The sequence below is a fragment of the Poromitra crassiceps genome, assembly GCF_964638095.1.
Source record: "Poromitra crassiceps genome assembly, chromosome: 2".
Lineage (NCBI taxonomy): Eukaryota > Metazoa > Chordata > Actinopteri > Beryciformes > Melamphaidae > Poromitra > Poromitra crassiceps.
In genome coordinates, this window is record NC_139624.1 from 86,517,412 (window position 1) to 86,540,655 (window position 23,244).

Here is a 23,244-nt window from a genome sequence, read left to right on the forward strand (position 1 = left end):
CCAAGGAGATCCAACTAAAAGTGTCCCTTGTTAGATTGTATAGTTTATGCTTTATGGCATATAGTTTATGCTTTATGGCATACACTATGCATTTCTCTGATGCTCTGACATCAGGACACAAAATCAGACATGATGTAGCTAACGGGTGGATTCAGGGGCGTAGAAAGGTCGACAGCCCTGGACAAAAAAAACGTCCTTGGACACAGCAAAGCGTAACGTAACGTTACTTAATTAAAACAACGTTAAGGTTAGCTATAGAGTTAATTAGTTTAGTAAGCTAACGTTTTTAGACAAAATCAACGAGTTAGTTAACTCATTATTTTATTTTATTTAACTACCGTTAGCTAACGTTGCGTTTTACATTAGTGGTCGACAACGATAGGAAAAATGTTATTAATTCTGCCGTGTCAAATTGACAGACCAAGCTAGTGCTAGCTCGTTTAACGTTATATCACAGCAGAGGACGTTGTTAGCTAGCTAGCTTTAGCTGTCCAGCAGGAGCAGGCTACTTACGATGTACTCTCGAACTTGGCTGTGGAAATTCTGCTCTCTGATAGTAACATCGTCTTCTTCCATTCTTCATATTGCAAATGCAAATCTGCAGACTCACTACATGCTAGCTCGTACAAATGGCAGTAAACAACAACTCTCCAGTGTCCCCAGTGCTGACTGGTTCGCAGACAGTTTGCAGACAACGAACGAAAACCGCTCAAAAAAACGCCCCAAAATAAAATACGTCATCACTACGCGACAGTCTTTGCTTCGCCCTGGAAGAAGAAAACCAGTCACGTGGTCGTAGGTCATATCAACACTGTCCTCATGGAGATACATGTGTGCCAAAAAACGCAAAGAAGAAGAAGATAGCGTTACATGTGTGCAGTACAAAATAACGTTGAAGTCTAAGGTATTTAACTGTTTAAAATAGCCTACAGCTTTAATTTAGTGGATTTTCGGTTGTTTCAAACCCTCTACAGTTCCATATCTAGCTTGTTAGCCAAGCTGACTGGCTAACAAGCTTTTTCAAGAACCGATTGAAGTTAGCTCATGTTAGCCAGTGTACCTATCAATCACAATACGTTAGTCAACATATTAGGGTTTCGTTTGTAGCAATGAAGGGCCAAGGGAAATGGAAGAAGACTAAAAAGAAGAAGGACAATGGAAAATTGCAAAAGTACATGGTGTCGGTGGATGAGTTTGTTCAAAGCAAAAGTGGCTGTGGTGAAGAAGAGAATGGTGATGATGGGTTGAGATTTGTGAAAAAGAAAAGCAGAAAAGAGTTACGCAAAGAAAAACGAAAAACGAAGAAAGCTAAAATGAAGAGTCACTATGAGGGCAAAAAGGATCTCAGTTTACCCCTTGATGATGGAGAAGACTCTGGAATAACATCACCCACTGAGAAACCACACAACAACAACAAGGTGAAAGAGAAAGCAAATAAGGAATTGTCAAAATCACATCAAAGCAAATCTGCTGATGCTGCTGCAGATAAGTCAAAGATAAATTCTAAAATGGCACCAGTTTCCAAGAAAGGAAATAAAGTTAGTAAGCTTCAAGAAACAAGAAAAAGGGCACTTTTGGAAGCAAACGAAGCAGAGGACAGAGAAATAAAGAAGTTAGAGCGGTACCTCGGATTAAACAAAAGGAAAAACAAGAAGACCCTCCCACAGTCCTTCACAACTGACGGACTTGATTACATCCTTGGTGTGCTGGACTCTGGTTCGGCAGCTGTGGGGATGTACGACAGTGATGACGACATGGACATGGCCAAAGATAACTTTGAAAAGCTTGGTAAGAGTGAGTCCCAAACGCCAGGTGAGGGGGAAGAACCAGAAGACGAGTCTGCAGATGAAGGCAGCGATGAAGATCTGGATTCAACAGATGAAGAAAATGAGGTTGGTGATGATGATAATGATGATGCAGAGGATGAAGAAATGGTTGATGAGGAGGAAGCAGAGGAAATGAAGGAAGAGGATGGGCTGGAGGAGAGTGATGTCGCAGACTCGCCCGGGGAAAGTGAAGGAGAAGCAGAGAACGAAACAGATGCTCCTGACACAAAGACATCAGGAACTGTGAGTTCAGAAATTTGAAAGATTCATTTCAACATTGCAGTAATATTGATATTTGTCTTAGGGCTGGGCAATAAATAATTCAATATTATCATTTATCATCTTTCGGTGGAATCATATTGTGATGAAATGGTGATTTTAGGATATATACACAATCCTGCTGACAAGACTAAATTGACAATAATAAGCAAATTTTATTTAAAAACTAGGAATATTATTTAAAAAAGTTTTGTTTGACATCAATCACACCTCATATTACTATGCAACATTGTTATATGTGTTGTTTTATGTATCAATATAAAAACAATACTTGTTATTATTGTGATATTGATTTCAACCATTGCCCAGCCCTACTTTGTATACTGTATGTTTAAAGGATGGGTTTTCCGTGGGGAATATGAATATATATTAAATCTCACGCCCCTAAGGTTTTCGAATCCGTTGAAATTTTTGAAATTGGAGGTTTACTCACAGAGATATCAACCGAAATCCACTCTGTGTGTGGGGGGGGGTGGTGGGGGGGAGGTGCGGGTGCGGGGACTCGAAATACTACATTTCCCACAATGCACTGGGCTCGCGTGGCCTTCGTTTTTATGCCCACCCCTCAGGCATTTGGCTGATATCAAACTCCAGTAGGTGGCGGTAATGCACATATATGTTTGCCAACCGCCATAAAACTCAAAGAAGAAGAAGAAGAAGGCTTCGACAATAAAATATACAAAGAACAAGAAATAAATCGAAAATAAAATTGCCTCCAAATTGCACCAAATGTAAACGGTAGTATATATGTCGGGAGATGTCTTCATAAAAAAAAATTCATGCAATTTAAGGCATTTTCGTAGGAGTTACGCGCATCTGATGTTGTAACTATTTTCTGTAAAAATGTGTAAAAACGGGTACATTGCTCAGCGTTGATTTCGTTACTTCAACCCACCTACTACTAGATGTAAAATTTGACGAGCTTTCCAATGCCGCCAGTCCCGTGTCGATTAGTGCTTCCGTTCCCGAGATAATGGTCTCTTTGCAAGGAACTATGGGAAGCTAATATTAGCTACAGCAGGCTAGGCGGTTGAAAAGATGGCTGCCTTTTGGTTTTTGTCAAGGCCTCTGAAGGGGCGTGGAGGACCTCTAGAGGCGGGACCATGGCCAACAACAGTTGTAGTTCATAGGTGCACGACTTCCGCAAGGCGGACTTAGGCCAGATGACGCGAAACGCGTCGGCTGGCCCAAAAAATATGTGAGAGATGCTTGATATCTCTGGGAGTGAAGCTCCAATTTCAAGAATTTCAATGGATTCGAAAACCTTAGGGGCGTGAGATTTAATATATATTCATATTCCCCACGGAAAACCCATCCTTTAAGCTTATATGGAGCTTAACATTTTAGCTAACTTTAATTTGCATCTTTCCATGTTTAGGTCACCTCTACAGCAGGGAAGTATGTGCCACCGCACTTACGCGGCACTGGAGATGATAAACGCAAAGCTGAGCTTGAAAAACTGAAGCGGCATGTCAAAGGCCTGGTGAACAGGTAGGTACCCTTACCACAATGAGCTGTAAGGCATTTAAGTCGTCATCTTGAATCTTGTAGCGCAAACTCATGATCCACCTGGAAAAATTGTTTTTACTCCACTCACATTTATTTCACTCGTATTTCCAGAAATTGTCATTTGTTTATTACCTTATTTTGTCTGAAAACTCTGTTTTCCTGACCAAAAGTGTGTGGAAGTTGCCCTTGCCCATAGACAATCTTGACTCTGATTTTAGGAAGACTGTCCTTCCACCAGAACAGTGGTTCTCAACCTGGGGGCCAGGACCCCCCGGGGAGCCGCGAGATTATTTTGGGGAGTCGCGGGATGATTGTCAAAAAAGAAAAAAAATCAATGATTAAATCTCCTATTTAATGCATTATACCTCTTGAGATCAATAGAATATCACAAAAGAAAGATATATACTGTATATGGACTGTTAATCAAGGTTCAAGGGTTCAAGCTAGTCTTTATTATCCCAGAGGGGCAATTTGTGAAGCAGCCGGTAGAAGCATAAAAAACAAATCATCAATCAAACAAACAGCAACAACAAATTACAACAGTTACAATGTGAAAATCACATGGGGCTATGAAGCCAATGGCAGCAGGAACAACTGAGTTTCTGTGCCTGTTAGTTCTGCATTTTGATGGACTGTATCTGCGACCGGACAGGGGCAGCTCAAACTCTAGGGTCAGAGGGTGGCTCGGGTCAGCCAAGATTGACTGTGCCTTTTTCAAGGTCCTAGCTTTGTACAGGCTCTGAAGGTCATTTAGAGTGTTGGGAGCAATTTTGCTGCACACCCTCACAATACTCTGCAGTCGGTTCTTATTCTTGAGGGTAAGAGACCCATACCAGCTCACAAACGAGAAAGTATGAATGGTTGTGTTTCTGATGGAGTTAGAATGACCGCTCTGATAGGGCCTTGAGTTTGCTAGGCTGGATCATAACTGCAAGTTATGCCTACCCCACACTACAGGATAATTTGCAAGATTATGGTCAAGATTCCCCCCTCCCGATTTTCTCGGGGGTGCTCCCGATTTGATGCGCGTCGGGCAGATAATCTTCCCAAAAGATCCTGTAGTGTGTGGGGTTCAAAGATTCACAATCGGGAAGACTGCCTCTTCCCGATTGTGAATCGGGGATATCTAACATGTTAGATATTTACAACCCGACAGGCGATTGCATCTTGAGCAGAGAGCCAGTAGTAGCTGCGTTTCCATTACAGTTTTTCGCAAAATAATCTGGTCCGCCCGCAGCCCCGCACATAAACATAGAACGAGGAAATTGTCCTCGAGGTGAAATACCCGTGCGTCTTTGAACGGGACGGAAAACTAATGCTATACTGCAAAGCATGTAGCCTACACGGAAAAGTGAGTCAAATCAGCAGACGCCCCCTCCACAAGGCACCTGTGCAGACGGTTTTCGCCTGGCCGTGCACAGTAGGCCTACACCCCGAATGGACGCGGCTGTCCGCGCAAATATTAGTTAAACAAATCCTTTCAGTGCAAATGCATTATAAAAACAAAAAATAAGATTTGTTTAGAAAACGAAATGACACAAATGTATTATTATTATTATTATTATTATTATTATCATTATTACTACTACTACACCCGGTGCGCACACTGAATAGGCATTTTAAAAGTTAACGTCGAGCCCTGCTTCCAAGGTGAATCTTCTGCATAATCTTCTAGTGTGTGGGGTTGCGTTTGAACAGACGCGATTGTGTGCGTGTCCCAAGATTGAAATGTTAAAAAATCGGCTCTCTCTGTCCTGTAGTGTGTGGGGTCTCAAGATTTTTATAATCTTCAAGGATTTGAAAATCCTGTAGTGTGGGGTAGGCATTAAGCTCTTTTAGAAATTGTGCAAGTATTGTGCTTCGTAATTGAGCCCTTTCTAACTCATTAGGCTCAGTGAGGCCAACATGGCTTCCATCAGTGGTCAGCTGGAGGAGCTGTACATGAGCTCCAGCAGGAAGGACATGAACGACACCCTAACAGAGCTGCTGCTAGCAGCCTGTGTCACCCCCACCCTGATGCCTGACAGACTGCTGATGGAGCATGTTCTGCTTGTCAGCATCCTCCATCATTCTGTTGGGTTGGAGGTATGCTTCACACTCCCAGCCTTCAGCTCCCACACACTAGAGTTCTTACAGTGTTTAAGCAGGTGTTGTATTGTAGTCTTTCCCCTTTGGAGACCTCTGTTCACTTTCTGCTCTACTGATAAGAGTGACAATAAGAGACGAGACTTTTGGTTTTACCAGGCTTAGTAACCAATTAACCTGGGAATGGTACATTAGCCCATGGATTATTCATTGCATGTAGATTTAAAGGATTTGGCTGCTTTATCACCATCTCCTTTGTAAGCTAATGCCGCTTTTAATTAATTGGAAAGTGACATTGAATACCTGAGTTTCCTATACTTGAGGTTTAATAGCATTGTTATCTCTCTGTCATGTTGACTCTCAATCCCGTAAGCAAATTAGTCTCAGTCAACAGTTCCCATAGATTTTCTAAGGTAAGTCACATTTTTAGTGATCTGTGAAATTACACAATACACAGATGTACACATTATAGGACCATACATCCTAATCCTAAAATAATTTTTTATTGAAAGTATATTCATCAGATGTTATCATTTACATCTATATATATATACATGATTCAAGCGTCTTTCAATCAATCATCAATTTTTACATTTGATCAAATTGCAGGTGGGCGCCAATTTTCTGGAGACGGTTGTGCGAAAGTTTGACGAGGAGTACCGGAACCCAAGGGAAGGCAAAGAATGTGGCAACCTGGTAGCCATCGTGGCTCACCTCTATAACTTCCAGGTGGTGCATTCCCTCCTCATCTTCGACATCCTGAAGCTGTTGGTAGTAACCTTTACGGAGAAGGACATCGAGCTAGTTTTGTTTGTGCTGAGGAACGTTGGCTTCAGCTTGCGGAAGGATGATGCTCTGGCTCTCAAGGAGCTCATCTCTGATGCCCAACGCAAGGCCAAGGAACTGGGGCCTAAGTTTCAGGATCAAACCAGGGTATGGCACTAGATGCAGGATTACCTTTTAGGCAAATTAGTAAAGGCTCTTAACTAGTGCAACACACAATCTGTACAATACATTTTGGCATGTAGTGAATACAGTATCAGAGAAGAGAACAGGCCAGCACACTCAATGTCCTTTCAGAATGTAATCCTCTCATCTGGGCACAGCAGCAAGGGACGTTTCAGCCAAAAGGACTTCTTCTGTGTTTTTGTGAAAGGACATTGAGTGTGCTGGCCTGTTCTCTACTCAAATAAGTTTATTTTTGCCTTGCACCTAAGTTTTCTCGTTGGATTGAGTGTGCTTGCTATTGGTGAGTCTGACTACAGTAGAATTGATATCCCAATGCAATTCATGTCACAATTTGGAGAGTTAACTAACTTGAAATCATGTGTGAACATGTCCTCAGGTACGTTTCATGTTGGAAACCATGCTGGCTTTGAAGAACAACGATATGCGGAAGATCCCAGGCTATGACCCAGAAGCTGTGGATAGAATGAGGAAGTTGCAGAGGACTCTGGTACATGCTTTTCATAATGTGATCTCATTATTTGAATTACATTACTAAGTTTGAAGTAGTCACTCTTATCACTTCCAATAGATTGAGGAAGACAAAATCAAATTAGCTTTTGAATGTGTAGATAATAGGTATCACCGATTTAGATAATTTTATTCAACATACTGGGTGTGGAATGTCATTTTATCCCTAAACTGTTACATTTGTATTGTTTTAGAATGATTTCATGTAGCTTTCAATTGTACCACCAGGGGGCCCCAGAGTCCCACCATTACAGACTCAGTCCAGTCTTTGTTGATGCCTCTTTTTACAGTTGTGAACTGTGATTGTATGTCACAACTGTAACCTTTTCTGGGTTTGAGTAATGGGTATTCTCATAATTTTTACATCTATATCTAAAATTTAGTATGTGGGCAATGTTTGTTTGTTTCAAGTTGTGTTCAGCCACAGCTATCCCGTTTTATGTGCAATCGTTCTGAAACCTTCACGGTGTGTAAAGGGCACCTGTGCGGGTGACCTGACGGAGCCGGATTTTTTAATTAGGGCAGATTAATTGCCCTAAGGCTGATTGCCCTACGGCTGAGGCTATAGTTCAGTGATGATGTCATCAGTGATCAGGGTATCCGCGGGCGGGGTCTTGAAAAGTATTAAAAGTTGGTAGATATAGTTGGTAAATGAATTTAGGGTACATTGAGGCCCTTGAAAAGCCTTAAAAAGTCTTAATTGCCATTTGAGAGGTATTACATTTTGTAGCTATTGTGCTGATGGTGTTAAATGAGCATATGATATTGTCCCATATCGATCATAGACCCCTGAATTGAAACTATATAATATCGTGGCAGACTTTGCGATATCAGCAAATATCGTGTCGTTGTCCAAATAATCTATATCATATTGTATCGTGATGAAACTTGTGGTTTACACCCCTATCGCTGATGTGATGAAAGTGGCGTTGATGTCTTGAAAAAGTCTTTAAAAAGGTATTGAAGTTAACTTGAGGATTCCTGCATATACCCTAGTGATGTCATCAGTGTGAGGCTATATAAGTGATGGAAGTATAAGTAGGTAGAATCGGGAGGAACCAGACGGAGACGATGGCTTCCGTCCCTGGGCTGGGTGACCTGACGGAGCCAGATCTTTTAATTAGGTGATTGCCCTAATTACGATGTCATAGAGCACGCAGGCAAGGCTGCGACACGCAGTGGTCATCAGTGATGTCATAAGAGCAAGTGAGCTACGGGCGAGGCCGCGAGTGCATGCTTGAGCCACTAATCCCCGCTGAATGTGTAACGCAGATCCACAAGAGTGCGGGTGGCAGTGACGTCAAACTGAGGGTCTCTCTGGAGAATCTCCTGGCAGCGGAGCAGGTGGGCCGCTGGTGGATCGTGGGCTCCTCCTGGAGTGGAGCGCCCATGATCGCTGACCAAGGGAACAAGAGCTCACAGCAGAGTACAGCTGAGGGACAGGTACAACACTGCAACCACAGAAGACCTGCAGATGAGGCTCTTTTCCTAAGATGAATTGAGAAATAGTGCTGTAAAGTATTCTTTGAATTTAGTTTAATGAAATATGTCGCCATATCTCTCTCAACAGACAAATATAATGCTTATGAATCACCTCTACTACATCTACTGGTTTTTTTTTTTCATCATTCACATCAGTGTAGGAAATGAGTCAGGGGCAAGGGCAAAAATGCCCCAAGAAATCTCAGAATTCCCATAAAAACCGTGATGCAGGGGCAAAAATTACCGCCAAGATTTTGATCATTTTAATTTCATTCAATTCATTTAATTTCAATTTCCATCTCTAACACACACTCAACATATGCAAGCTGGTTGCCAGAAGATGAAGAACACACAGAAACAGCGCTGTTGTTCACTATGCTTTAGCAACTTTATGCACTTTTTTTAAGTGCCCCCAAAATGTTGTAAGTGCCCCTATTTTTTACACTGTGGGGGCAAAAGTATATTTTTGTATTTCCTACACTCATTCACATTCATATTTGGCAAAGTCCAAATGATTTTTTTAACAGACACTTAGACACTGCATCTGTCTAACTAACACTTAGACATATATATTTTAAAATACATTTGTCAGTGCATTATCAGTAGTACACTGTATCTTGATGGTCTAAAAAGGCCTTCATTTGTGTCATAATTAGTCTTGTTAATAATACCAGCTTTTCTCACTTTACTGTTGCCATTGTTTGATTTGCATTATACCCTTTCCTGCTCCTTCAGTTTAGTGCCAACGTTTTGGACCTGGCTAAGAAACAAAGGATGAACACTGAGATCAGGAGAAACATCTTCTGTGTGCTTATGACCAGCGAGGATTACCTGGACGCATTCGAGAAACTCTTGAGGTTTGTTATGTCCAGTCTCTATGTTTCTAACCATTGTACTGTATAATTGAGTTGCTTGACCAAGATAGAAAGAAGGTGTTTGCTTTGATATTTCAAAGAAAACTCAGGCTGTCCATTGTTTTGCTGTGTGTGAAGGATGGGCCTGAAGGACCAGCAGGAGAGAGAGATCGTCCATGTTCTGATGGACTGCTGTCTGCAGGAGAAAACCTTCAATGCCTTCTATGCCGTGCTGGGAGAGAAATTCTGTTCCCACGACCGGCGCTTCCAGGTACCAGCAAAATCTGCACCTTTTATATGAATAAAAATAAAAATTACCACTCAATACAAAATTTACTCTAGGCCTACCTCATCAAACACAACATGAAATGAAACTGGCTCCCATTCCACAAAAGTGTATAGGACTACCAATTATAATCAGTGCATAAATAACCTCTCCTAGAAAATGTTTGATACATCAAATTAATACATTAGCCTACATTGTTATCATGAAAGCCATAAAGCAGCAGTTCCCAACCCTGTTCCCAACCCTCCCAATGCCGCAACGCATTTGGTACTGGGCCGCGACAAACTACAAACATAAATAAACGTAAACTTGAAACTATGTTTCAACTACCACACAGCCTATAATATTATAGCCTATGTTTATAAAAACTAAAAATTATTATTATTAAATTTGACAACCGGTCCGCAACTTTTTTTTCCATCTATCTACCGGTCCTTGGCACAAAAAAGGTTGGGAACCCCTGGGCTAATTAACAAATAATTGATTACAAATGTAATGACAGCATCATTCAACAGTGGAGAAATGCATTCTCATACATAATAATAATACCGTAATTCTGCCAATAAGAGCCCGGGCGCTTATTATGCTAAATCAACTTGGATCCTGGGCGGTAAAAGGAAGACAGGCGGCAATTAGAGTCAGGCGGTTATTTTCATTTTGACATAATTGAGCCAGGCGATTACGGTATTACTTTTTTGAACAGAAATGCCTGCTCAGCAAGAATGGAAAGTATCACATTTCTTATTTAAACCAGTGAGATAGTACTTAGTACACACAGGAGGGTAGGTACAGGCAGTTTTGAACATGCCTAGTATTGTACAACTGACTGGAATGAACGAAAACAACTGATAGCCTTCATCGTCATCATCATCATCATCATCATCATCCAACTACCTTGCGGTATCAGTTCATTGCTCTCCTCTTCTCCCTCTGCCAAACAGCCATACCATATTTTAAACAAGTAACATTAGCCTACCGCTCACACATTCAGTTGTTTGTGTTTCATTGGAAAGAAGTCATAGCAACGTTATTAGTCTCGCTTGCCAGATACTCTCAGCCAGGGCCGGTTCCAGAACAAGATGACTAGGGGTGCATCCTAGATAGGAAGGGGTGCAGATGCCCGGCCGAAATAATGCATTTGACCATCATTTCAAGTAGAATGATACCACCCAAGCAAGAATATTTCAAGTGTTTCAAGTGCTTTACTGAAATATTTGGACCATATAATGATAATACAATTATCTCAACCTTAAAAGGTTACATATAGGTGCCAAAAAGCCATAAAATCACATCAAAGAACAAAGAAAAACAACAACTATAATTCAAGTTTAAACAGTAAGTGTGCAGCTGTAGCATTTTTTTTTTTTTTACTTTTCAACTGAGCATGCAGACAATTAAAATAAGGGTGCAATGCATGCTTTTGCACCCCCGTAGAACCGGGCCTGCTCCCAGCAAAGCAACATAGAAGGCACGCTAACATAGCTACCAAGCTAACGCCAAACAAACAAACAGCACTGCAGCACTAGACAAAACAAGCAGACTTACCAAATACCGGTATAGACGCCAAGTTTCCAATACATGTCCAGTATAATGGGTATAATCCATAATGCATTTATGATCGCTGTTCCGCTGAGAGAAATGCACTTTTACAAGGCACAACTGTAACATTACGCTACGTTAGCGTAAGTTGCCCACCACTCTCGGTTAGACAGCATCTCCAGCACGTTGCCTACAGGAATCCGTACCATTAAACAATGCGGTATGCTGCATACTTGAAACATGTCGGTTACAGCATGTATAAATAAAATATAAAACTGTCTGACAGGAGGAGAAACTTCCGCCTGACTTCCTCCAAAACAACGTCATTAGTGACTGAATTTAGTCAACACAAAAACATACAGTACAAAAAAAACATATTTATTCTAATAAACGCCCCGGCGGCAAAATGAGTCAGGCGCTTATTATGCTAAATCAATTTGGACCCGGCGGGAATTAGAGTAGAGGCGCTTATTGGAAGAATTACGGTAATTTATTTCTTTTTTTATGCCTCCACCGGCGAAACAATGGCTGGAGGCATTATGTTTTTGGGTTGTCCTGTCCGTCTGGCTCATTAATGCAATATTTCAGGAACGCTTTGACAGAATTTCCTCAAATTTAGCTCAAATGTCCAGTTGGACTCAAGGATGAACTGATTAGATTTTGGTGGTCAAAGTTCAAGGTCACTGTGACCTCACAACCATCCGTTTCATGCTCATTAACGTGATCTCTCAGGAACGCCTTGAGGGAGTTTCTTCAAATGTTGCTCAAGCATCCGCTCGGACTCAAGTATGATTAGATTTTAGTGGTCAAAGTTCAAGGTCACTGTGACCTCATGACCACCTGTTTCATGCTCCTTAACGTGATCTCTCGGGAACGCCTTGAGGAAATTTCTTAAAATGTTGCTTAAACATCCACTTTAACTCATTGAGTGCCAGCCACTTTTGGAGAACGGACGCTCCCAGTGCCAGAGTTTCAGAGCGTTTTCAGTGATTTCTCGAGGCCCACAGAATATTGTGTGATATTACTATGTAAACACCGAACACGCACAAAGAACGAGGAGACTCTCTTCTATCATCTGCAAAAAAAGTTTATTGATCCCATTTTCCGTTCTTTAGTTATGAGCCGGAGAAGATAGCTTGATTTAGCCAAAAACAGCAATTTTTTTCTAGAAGCTGAGATAATGAGCCTTTTGTGAAATTAAACATTTCAAGCACATCATTGACTCTGAAGCTAATATTTTCTGATATAATGACACCTCAAAAATAATTTCCTTCAATAAAAGAGTGAAAACAAAGGAATTTTGTTTGGCCAAATAATATGTTTTAGCTGCAACCAGCAGCGCTGGCCCCTGCGTGCGCAGACCCTACACCTTCTTGCTGGTCTTGATTTACTGCTGGTGGGCATCAGATAGCCTATTCTAGCTTGTTTGCTCTCTATGCATCGAGCCTGCTGCTGCCTGGGTGTGTGTGTACTGTCAATGGTTGTATGCTGACAGAGATGGGTAGGGCAGGTATTTTCCTCCCCTGGGGATAAAGGAAGCAGAGGCGTCAGTATTCTGATTTCTAAGAACATGTCTTTTATATCTACAAGTGTGCATTCTGACCATGATGGAAGATATGTAATTGTCTCAGGCAGGTTAGAAAATGAAACCATGACACTTGTGAACTTGTATGCCCCAAATACATCACAGTCTAAATTCTTGTCTGCTCTGTGCCCCATGATAACTCAGTCCATGGTAGGTCCTCTTCTTATAGGAGGTGATTTCAACTCTGTTTGTGATCCTACATGGGATCGATCCAGCCCACCCCTCCCTTCAGATAAACGTATATCGGTGGCCATGAGGGAATTTCAATCTCAGCTTGCTGTAACAGATGTGTGGCGCTTAATCAATCCAGACGCCCGAGAGTATTCCTTTTATTCAGGTGCACATAATTCTTACTCTAGAATAGATTATATTATGATGTCGACAAATTTGATCCAAAATGTTCTGGAGGTCAAGATGAAGAGTATCTTTATAAGTGACCATGCTGCAGTCTCTGTAAAATTCTTTCCTCTGGCCAATCCCTGCAAATCCAAACTGTGGCGACTCAACACATCTCTTCTTAAAAATACAAATTTTACCCTCCGTATAAGAAGTCAAATTGTTGAATTTTTTGAGTTAAATTTAAATTCGGTATCACGTGTGGCCACGGTCTGGGAGGCTTTTAAGGCTACTTGCAGGGGCTGGCTTATCAGCTTCGCCTCAGCAGAGAAGAAAAAACGTGGCGAGGTTAAAGTTAAGCTAAACCTCAAACTCAAGAACTTAGAGGAGCTGCACATGCTGAACCCCTCCAACTTAGAACTGAGGAACTCCCTCCTGACCACCAGGGCAGATTTACAGAGGCTCATTCATGAGGAGACAGCTTTCTCCCTTTTTCGTTTGCGTAGGTCATATTTTGAAACTGGAGATAAGGCAGGGAAGATGTTAGCTCATAGATTAAAGCAAATAGAAAATAGACAGGCAATCCCACCAATTAGAGATGAGAACGGGGTGTTACAATGTGATGCATCTGCAATTAATCAATCTTTTAAAAAGTATTACTCTAAACTTTATAGTACAGTAAGCAACGCAAATGAATCTGAATTAGAGAGTTTCTTTAAAAGTTTCAACCTTCCCACAATTAGTTTAGCTGACAAGGATCTGATGGATGCTCCTGTTACACGGGCTGAGATTGAGAGTGCAATTTTAAAGATGGCCTCAGGAAAAACTCCAGGGGATGACGGCCTGAGTATTGAATTCTACAAATGTTTCAAGGAACAACTTTCTCCTTATATTTTGTTGTTATTTAATGAAATACTTAAATTTGAATCTATGCCTCCTTCCATGTGCAGGGCCATCATCTCTCTGTTGCCAAAACCAGGCAAAGATCAGGCGCAGCTGAGTAATTATCGTCCTTTAAGTTTGTTAAATTGTGATTATAAGATTTTGGCCAAGATTTTAGCTCTTAGATTAGAGAAAGTTGTCCCATCTATTGTACATATAGACCAAGTGGGTTTCATCCCAGGCCGTCTCTCCTCAAATAACATGCGGAGGGTTTTCCAGGTTATGTTAGAAGCAAGTTCCAGTAAGTCACCAGTCATTGCAGCATCTTTAGATGCTGAAAAAGCGTTTGACCAGATAGAATGGTCTTATTTATTTTATACATTTAAAAAATTTGGTTTTGGCCCTAAATTTACCAGCTGGATAAAAGCTCTCTATAACTCCCCATCCTCCTCAGTTAGAACTAATGGTTTAATTTCAGACTCCTTCCTGTTACAACGTGGCGTGAGACAGGGATGTCCTGTCAGTCCTTTACTCTTCATCGTCGCACTAGAACCACTAGCGTGTGCAATACGCTCTAGTGGCAATATACACGGTGTGAATTTCCATGGTCATAATTTTAAATTGAATATGTATGCTGATGACATCTTGCTCACCCTAAGCAACCCAGCTATCTCTATTCCTGCCATTCTTAATTTGATTAATTTATTTGGAAAATTTTCAGGCTATAAGATCAATTGGAACAAGAGTGAGGCAATCCCTCTTAACTCTTATACATTTAAATCAGATTTAAAGGATGCTCCTTTCATTTGGAAAACAAATGGAATGAGGTACCTTGGAATCAATATCATCTCGCCTATTACTAAAATATTCAGCCTTAATGGTCCTGGTATGCTTCAATCTATCAAAGATGACATTAACAGATGGACAGTATTGCCACTGTCTTTATGGGGCAGAGTGGAGATATTGAAGATGAATGTTTTACCAAGACTTACGCATATAATTTCATCTATTCCCCTTAGAATTCCGCAGAACTGGTTTAAAGATGTCAAATCTCTTTTTATTAATTTCCTTTGGAATAGCCAAAAACCCAGAATTGCTTACAAGAAACTAAATATACCAAGATCGAGGGGAGGACTGGGAGTCCCTGATGTATTCCAGTATTATCTTTCATATAATGCAAAGTACCCTTTGATGTGGGCCTACAAACCCGACTCTGTGGTAGGTAGCTGGGACTGGTTGGAGAAATCCATTATGTCTAAATGTAAAACAATTTCCTTGGCATCACTGTGGTACTGTCCTAGTCCACCTCCATTGTTAGACAATATCATAATTAGCTTTTCTTGTTCTGTGGTAAAGCAGCTGCATAGGAGATTTAACATTGTGGGGCTTGCTCTCCCATCCTGCCCCATTTGGAGTAACCCCATCTTCTCAGCAGGAGGTGGCACTTTAAATAATAAAACCTGGCAGAGGCTTGGCATCATAACAGTTGGTCAGATTTTTAAAGATAATTTGCTTTCATTCCAAGAACTTAAAATTCAATTTAGCCTTACTGACTCCTCCTTTCTAATATACGCACAATTATGTTCTATCATAAACAAGAAATGTGGGGAGGGAGTCATGCCAGCCTCTTGCTCAGAGTGGGACCAGCTCTTCAAGAATACAACACTGAAAAGAGGTGTGGTCTCAAATATTTATAGTTTATTGTCCAGGGCCGCCCCTGATGCATATTCTCCTGTTCAGCAGGCCTGGGAGCACGACCTCAATGTATGCTTGACTGCTCCTCAGTGGAGTACAATTTGGAAATCAGCTTTAAGATCGTCTAAATGTGTTAGATTCAGGATTATACAATTCAAGATACTTTGTAGAGCATATATCACTCCTGTTAGAATATCAAAAATGGATGATAAATGTCAAGACTTATGCTGGCATAACTGTGGCAATCGAGGTTCATTACTACACTTGCTTTGGGACTGCCCATCTGTAAAAACATTATAGTCAGATGTAATAGCCCTAATGTCGAAGTTTCTCAATTTTCCTTTCTCTGTATGTCCTAAGGAATGTTTGTTGGGCCTAAAAACAGGCAATAATAACGTTTCTGTTGACCGACTCTGGACACTGGCTTGTTTAACCACTAAGAGACTAATTCTTTTAAATTGGAAGGAACGTAAACCAACCTGCTTTTCCAGGGACTCATGGTTGGAGGAATACTTGGACTTATTAAATATGGAGCGTGCAGCCTGTTTGTTAAAGGACTTTGATAAGGGTTTAGAGGACGACCACTGGGATATTGTTCGCAAGTTCCTAACTTGATTCTTTCTTTTTTTTGTGTTATTCTGCTCTGTATCTTTTTTCATTATAATGTCCTTTACTGGTAATGAATCCCATGTCTAATATCTGTGGCATCTTTGTTGTACAAATACCATTTGTACAATATGACGGGCTCAGGCTGACACCCCTGCATCACCCCCCCCCCCCCCCCCCATCCCAACCACTATCCTTTTTATTTTATTTTGTGTTATTTAGTTTTAGTTTTAGTTTTTATTGTCTTGTCCTGTAATGTTCTTCCCTTTCGGTTATTGTCTTTGTTATGTTTAAAAATGGCAAATAAAAAACTTAAATGACAAAAAAAAAAAAAAATGGTTGTATGCTGTAGTGCCCTGCGTGCCCCACCCCCCTCCTCCTCCTCCTCCGTGGTGGGAGGAGTCGAGTGTCTCTGCTGCGGTTTGCTCTGAGTTTGATCTGCACTGAAAAGTCTGCTGCCTGCATCCCCCCGCTTTTTTACAGCGTGTCCTCGGCTCCCAGCTGAGAATAATGTAACTTTTCAGAAAGACGCTGGTGTCGCCGTGTCGGCAACTAAATCATATGGATGGACTATCGCAGCGGACACGGATGGGGCTCAATTGTGGCAGCAGATGGCTGCTGTTCACAGGCACAGCTAACGTTATGCTTCAAGCATATCGATGCGATTTCCGTTTCCTCATGACTTCTTCTCTCTTTTCTCCTGGCCTTTGTCTAATCGGGAGGGCACTGTCGCCACCTAAGGGTTCTGTAAAATAGGTTAGACACATTCAATAGCTCCCATATTGTAAGAGGCGATGTAAGAGGCTTAGATCGACATCCCCCCGTCAAAATATGAATTTGGAGTTATTGACGCCATTTGGCGTCGCTGGCAGCCTACGGTAGATTTCTCCTGACGCCATTTGGCGTCGCTGGCACTCAATGTGTTAATGCAAGGGTGAACTGGTTCGACTTTGGTGGACAAAGGTCAAAGTTCAAGGTCATTGTGGCCGCATGTCCGTTCCATCAAGGAAGAGGGCCAGGTCTAGGGAAAAGGGGCCATAACTAGGGATAGGAAGGTCTTAGAGAGTTGGGATTCGAAGGGGTGGGGCTGGGGAAAAGGGCATGTAGCTAGGGATAGGAAGCTCATAGAGAGTCAGGATTCGAGGGGTGGGTAGGGGATGTGGGTGGCTTTGCGTTAGGGGTAGGACCATTCTCCATGTTGAAAACGATTAGCCGTGTTGTTGAGGTACCCCCATCATTGCCTAAAGTGCCAGACTGAATGACGACACCACTGTGCTGTGGGCTTCAAGGTATTTGTGCTTGTATGAGTCTGGACAGACATGGATATAGACTGCTGACTTGTTGGCGGAGGCATACAACCGCGAGGCGGTATTTCTAGTTTTCACGAAGATTGCAATGTTTTGCAAATGATTTGGCGGCCCATTTGCAATACCTTCCTGGCCCACCAGTGGGCTCACAGGTTGGGAATGGCTAGTTAGAAAAAATACAAACTCCAGGTAAAACATAGTGCAGAATATAAAATAGCCAATGTAACCCTGTGCTACTCAAACCAATCACAGACATACGCCACAGACAAACTCCCTCAAGGCATATGCATATCGGTTATTAAAATACTATAATAAAGAGGGACCTATGCTACTACTCACATATTTTATTATCACACATCCACACACTTATTAAAACGTACTTGCAAAAAAGCATTACACTTCAACTGCCATATAATTTAAAGTGGGATTATCAATGTTTTGTTGGTGCCCAACCTATCAGTCTTGCCACTCATTCATGATGTGATCCAAGACTGTAGTGTAAACAAACAACTGGTAACATCGTCCTACTCCAAAGCATTTGTCATCTCAGTGAGCGGTGTTGGTAAAAGATGGTGATATCAACCAAGTATAGTTTGGTGACAAGCTGGAGAGACAGTTGACGGTCGGAGAGACGGCATCCGGTACGGGATGGGTTTTAGCACCCCAGCCTGGCTCTCTCGTGAGGGAGAAATCCACAAACGCTACGGATCAGCCTCCTGAAAATCTGCGTAAACATCGGCGCGGCCTGTGGTCCTTCAGGCTAGAGCGAGGTGCTTGCCGCAGGTGTATGACGTGCAGCGCACAGGCCTCCTTGAGGCATCCTCCCTGCCCATGGTACGGCATGGTAGGATTGCCTTTTTCCGCAGGAGGTTCTGGTGAGACGAAGGAGGTGCCCGGCCTGGAATCACCCCACAGGGCCTTAGACCTCCATGCGCCGAAGGTCTTTCAATACTGCGGTGTAGCACTAACTCTATTGCAGCGGATTGGGCGTGATCAACCCTTCCGCGGGCAACGTTGCAGACAGAGTAGGAAGGCTGATCCGTGAGCGGCTGCTTCTGGGACGCGGGTCGGGGTCGTAATCGGCCTCGGCTGGGTCTACTGGGCGAGGGTGTATGATGTTGACAGACCCGAAACACCCCACGACCCCAGTTAACATACTGATGACGCGTCCCAGCGCATGCAGTAGTATGTATACTTGAACATGTCTATATCCAAGACTGTCAGACAAGAACACTTTGTTACATTCATTAATTTCCCAGAAGCTCACAGCTGGCCGGCTGTGAGCCAGCCAGCTGCCAGTAACTATCGCTAAACAAGTTTTCACTTGTTTGACTTTATGCCACTCAGTTCTTGGCATTAAAGAATAAAGTTACACAGGGAAATTGACAGGGAAATAAAAGTGGCTTGGAGCCTGTGGGGAAGGAGGTAGCTGACCTATTTAATCAGTAATTACAATGTGCAAGATTGCATAAAATAGGAATTCTGTCAGAAAAGTATTTTTGTGACAGTCAAATGAAATTAATCTCATAATCAGTATGTTTTTGTTATTGTTTCCTTAAATGCTACACATTTGCATCACACATTCAATAAATGATACATGTACCATTGCAGTACATTTCATCATGTCAGCCTGGTGTTCTGTGTGACCACCCAGTCTCTTAAACTGTATGTGACCCGCCTGTGACCAGCAGTTCACCCCTCCAGTGCGGGAGTCTGTCACACCTCTCACCTCTGATGTTCGTTGACTCAAACCGAGACTACAAACAATGGGCGTGACAGCACACTTCCTCCTCTGCTGCCATGTAGGCCACTAGTCCATATCAGAAACAGATAAGCATTGTCCCCATCAAAGAGCTTGAAACAGAAGTGGTGGGAACGTTTGTTTCTCACATGTAAACTGGATCTGGGTGAGAGGATTACCTGTGTAGAGAAGTTGGCTTCTGTTGCTTTTGTCTCCGTTCTTGTTTTTGAGTTATCAGTGTGATAATTGTCATTGAATGCAGAAACTGTTGGGTTATAATATTTCAAATCACTAGTATGCAGTGTCTGGGTAGTGCAGCCTTAGATTCCCTGCCTACCAACACGAGGGCCGGCAGGTTCAAGCCCCCATGTTACCTCCGGCTTGGCGTCCATACAGGCACAATTGGCCGTGTCTGCGGGTGGGAAGCCGGATTAAGGGTACTGTATGTGTCCTGCTGGCTGCAGGTGCAAAGAAGCGGCTGGCGACTGCACGTCATGTATCGGAGGAAGCATTTGCTAGTCTACAACTCTGCCCAGTTCAACTGGGGAGAGTTGAGAGGGAGTGGAGTCAAGTCAAGTTTATTTGTATAGCCCTAATTCACAAGCATGTCTCAGAGGACTTCACAGAAAATATGTCTAGCTAATTCTAGCTGACACAACAGTAGCAATTACAGTAGTAATAATAATACATTGAACAATCATATGATAGAGAAATATAGAACAGCAACGACCGGGACGTCACCCTAACAGGGAATTGGCCAAGTACAATTGGGGAGAAGGGGGGCATCTGAAAAACAATAAAAAAAAATATCACTACTTGTATAATATATGTATGTAATTTATATATCTTGAGCCTGCTTTGTGTTGTCCTAGATGACCTTCCAGTTCAGCCTTTGGGACAAGTTCAAGGAGCTGTCTGCTCTGCCCAGCAGCACCTTCAGCAACCTGGCCCAACTGGTGACCCGCTTCCTCCAGAAGAAGTGCCTCTCGCTCTCCATTCTGAAAGTAAGTGATCTGTCATATCAGCAGGTAGATTTCACTGGCTGACAGTTATATGTACTGTACATAATCTACATATACAGTATGTATGTGTATATTTTCTCTGTGTAGGTAATCGAGTTTGGGGAGCTAGATAAGCCCAAGGTGCGCTTCTTGCGCCAGGTGCTGACCAAACTACTGAAGGAAACTGAGCCTGAAGATCTTGTCAGTATATTTGGAAGGTGAGTGTCATCATGTACAGTATACTTAATGCCCAGACTTGGAGCCTAACACCTTGGTATTTATGAAGCAGAAAACACATCAGGAATTCTTTTAAACAAGCAGTAAGCAAGCATCATCCTGCAAGCGTCATCCAGACTTCCTCCTCTTTAACTTTTAGAAATGTTAACCGCTTGGCATTCGCCCGCTTCTTGTAAAAGCACTCCTCTTTGGTGCTAAGCACTATGTGAAAATCTGGAATCAATGTCCGTCATTGTGTTCCATCTGCCAGGATTTCAGGAATTCCCAAGCTAGGAATGCTGCGGGAAGGCTTGAAGCTTTTCATCAGCCACTTCCTGCTGAAGAATGCCCAGGCACACGGAGCAGCTGAGCAAGCAGCGCTGCTGTCAGAGCACGCCCAGGTCGCCACCCAGGCCATGGAGGCCAAGGAGACCAGGCTCAAACTGTAACCTGTAACACACACACACACACACACACACACACACACACACACACACACACACACACACTGGCACCCCAAATGAAATGCTATGAAACAAAACCACAGAACAAAACAAGGCTTGCTGGAGCAAAATTACTCTGAATACAAAGCACACAAGTTTGCTTTGAGTAGATTTTTTAAAACATTACTAACTATATATTTTTTATTTAGTGGGTCCTTGTACAGAATTGTTCCCATGGAAATATTCTAATCTGGAAGATCACAAAGATGCCTTCAAAGACATACAGTACCAGATTCACTGCTATGTATTGCTTAAAAATGTGATGAGCAATATTTCAGAGATATTTTGGGTATTTCAAGTAGAATCTAGATACATTCTCCATGCTTGTCCATATTTGTACATAAACCAGGGGTCAAATTTTGAAAAATGTTTGCTTATTATTGAATGTAACATAAATGGTAAATTTTATTAAATGTTAGAGGTCTTGTCATAAAGGCAGTAATAAATCTCAGACTTTGTGACAAATACTTTGTCTTTTTTTAAACGGTTTTCCCCTTGCAGCAGTCTTTCTCATTTGTCTGAAGTGTTTAAAGTGTTCAAGCTTTATGCGTTTCTGAATCTGCCCTCTTGGAGGCAGTGTACAGCAGGGGTTCATTTGGCACCGTTTGACACCTGCGGCCATTTGTCTGGACTTTATGGATATATTCACTCTGACACAAAAGCATATTATAATGAAGATTTCTTTCAGCCCTAAACCCAACTGATCAGTAATTACTTGTACGTTGTTATGATTTCATCGCTATATCTTATTTTCTATTGATCTCTCCAGTTGGCTTTAAGATGTAAACAAGAGAGGAGAGAATAGAGACTGTGCTGCTGTTCATTCACAGTGTTTACACACCCTGATGAAATGAGCATGCAGGCCTTTGAGTCCAGGCTCTCCTGCTTGTTAGCTGACACCAGTGTCTGCCATGCATGGTTAGCATAGCAGAGTCATTCTGTTACATTTGATACTTGCTCTTATTAATTAGCTCCATTTGCGTGGCCTGCATCAATGCGGGGGTGGAGCATGGTCAGAGGGCAAGAATCGGCCACCAAGGTCATCCAGAGGAAACGTCCTTCACTATGGTCTACAGACCTAACTGTATAGCCTTCTAACACAAGATGCAATTTTTGATTTAATGACAAAGAAATGTATGTCTCCACAAGGATCGTGAAATGCATGCTGGGCATCAGTAGCTTTAGTGGGTTTTCAATCAGGCCTCTTTCATGTAATGGAGAGAGATAAAAGAATTTGTGAGTTAAAAAGTAGAAATCATGGGATCAGAGTATGATGCCCTTTGCGGTCCACACTGGCCATTGTCTGCATGTGAGTCAGCAGGTGCCATCAGCTTTACCTGGTGTACTCTGTCTGGGCTTGACCCTCCGCTGAACTTTGATTTAGTCTGCTAAATCTAAAGCAAACAACTGAGGTAACCAATAGATCTCTGAGGACGTCTGTTGGCATATAGTTTAACATTGATGCTGGGAACAATAAGAGAGAATGAACAAGAAGTCTAGCTTATAAGGCCATTTTGTGGACTGTGTTTTCCATGAAGTCAATGTTACTGTTCCATCTGTGTACAAATAAGTTGTTGAATTGGGCCTATATCGGCCAGATCAGCCACTAAAGGTAGACGCATGGGGCCATGGGCCGACTCCATCAAGTGAAATATCACATTACAGCCTACAATGTTGATACATGTTGCATTGAAATATCACATTACAGCCTACAATGTTGATACATGTTGCAATACAAGTGAAAGATCACATTGGATTGCAACATGCATCGACTTTTTTGGCATCGGAATCAAGCTGAAACATTGGTCAGATTATATATTATATTCTGCAAAACTGAAAATCAACATAGGCTTATATATATATATATATATATATAATATAATATATATATATATATATATATATTCTTAAAAAATCATAATTAAATCTCGCACATTTTTATTAGCCTATACAGTGGCGTTATCGTTGTTCTATAATAGACTAAAATTATTTCACCCCTGAAAATTGTGCTTGAGCAGCAGACAAGTGGTCGATTG

General features: G+C 41.9%; 2 protein-coding genes across 2 annotated transcripts in view; one reads left to right on the forward strand and one right to left on the reverse strand.

Annotated features, from left to right (window-relative positions):
- The window catches only part of lmbr1 (limb development membrane protein 1), a 51,196-nt gene extending 50,539 nt beyond the window's left edge, over window positions 1–657 (reverse strand). The window contains exon 1 of the mRNA XM_083655772.1: window positions 514–657. Coding sequence (XP_083511898.1) covers window positions 514–576 — 63 coding nt within the window. The 5' untranslated portion in view covers window positions 577–657. The remainder of the gene's footprint in view (window positions 1–513) is intronic.
- A 168-nt stretch (window positions 658–825) lies between these two features.
- On the forward strand, window positions 826–21,623 carry nom1 (nucleolar protein with MIF4G domain 1). Its single transcript, XM_083632265.1, has 11 exons — window positions 826–2,069; window positions 3,484–3,596; window positions 5,504–5,699; window positions 6,309–6,632; window positions 7,045–7,155; window positions 8,448–8,618; window positions 9,393–9,514; window positions 9,650–9,782; window positions 20,361–20,492; window positions 20,598–20,707; window positions 20,977–21,623. The coding sequence occupies exons 1-11, from the start codon at window positions 1,110–1,112 to the stop codon at window positions 21,152–21,154; spliced, it is 2,550 nt and encodes an 849-aa protein (XP_083488391.1). The 5' UTR covers window positions 826–1,109; the 3' UTR covers window positions 21,155–21,623.
- Window positions 21,624–23,244: the final 1,621 nt, after the last annotated feature.

Coding starts and splice junctions, on each gene's coding strand:
- nom1 (XM_083632265.1), top strand. CDS start 1,110: ATGAAGGGCCAAGGGAAATGGAAGAAGACTAAAAAGAAGAAGGACAAT. Junction 6,633..7,044: donor AGTTTCAGGATCAAACCAGG/GTATGGCACTAG, acceptor ACATGTCCTCAG/GTACGTTTCATGTTGGAAAC. Junction 7,156..8,447: donor GGAAGTTGCAGAGGACTCTG/GTACATGCTTTT, acceptor TGTGTAACGCAG/ATCCACAAGAGTGCGGGTGG.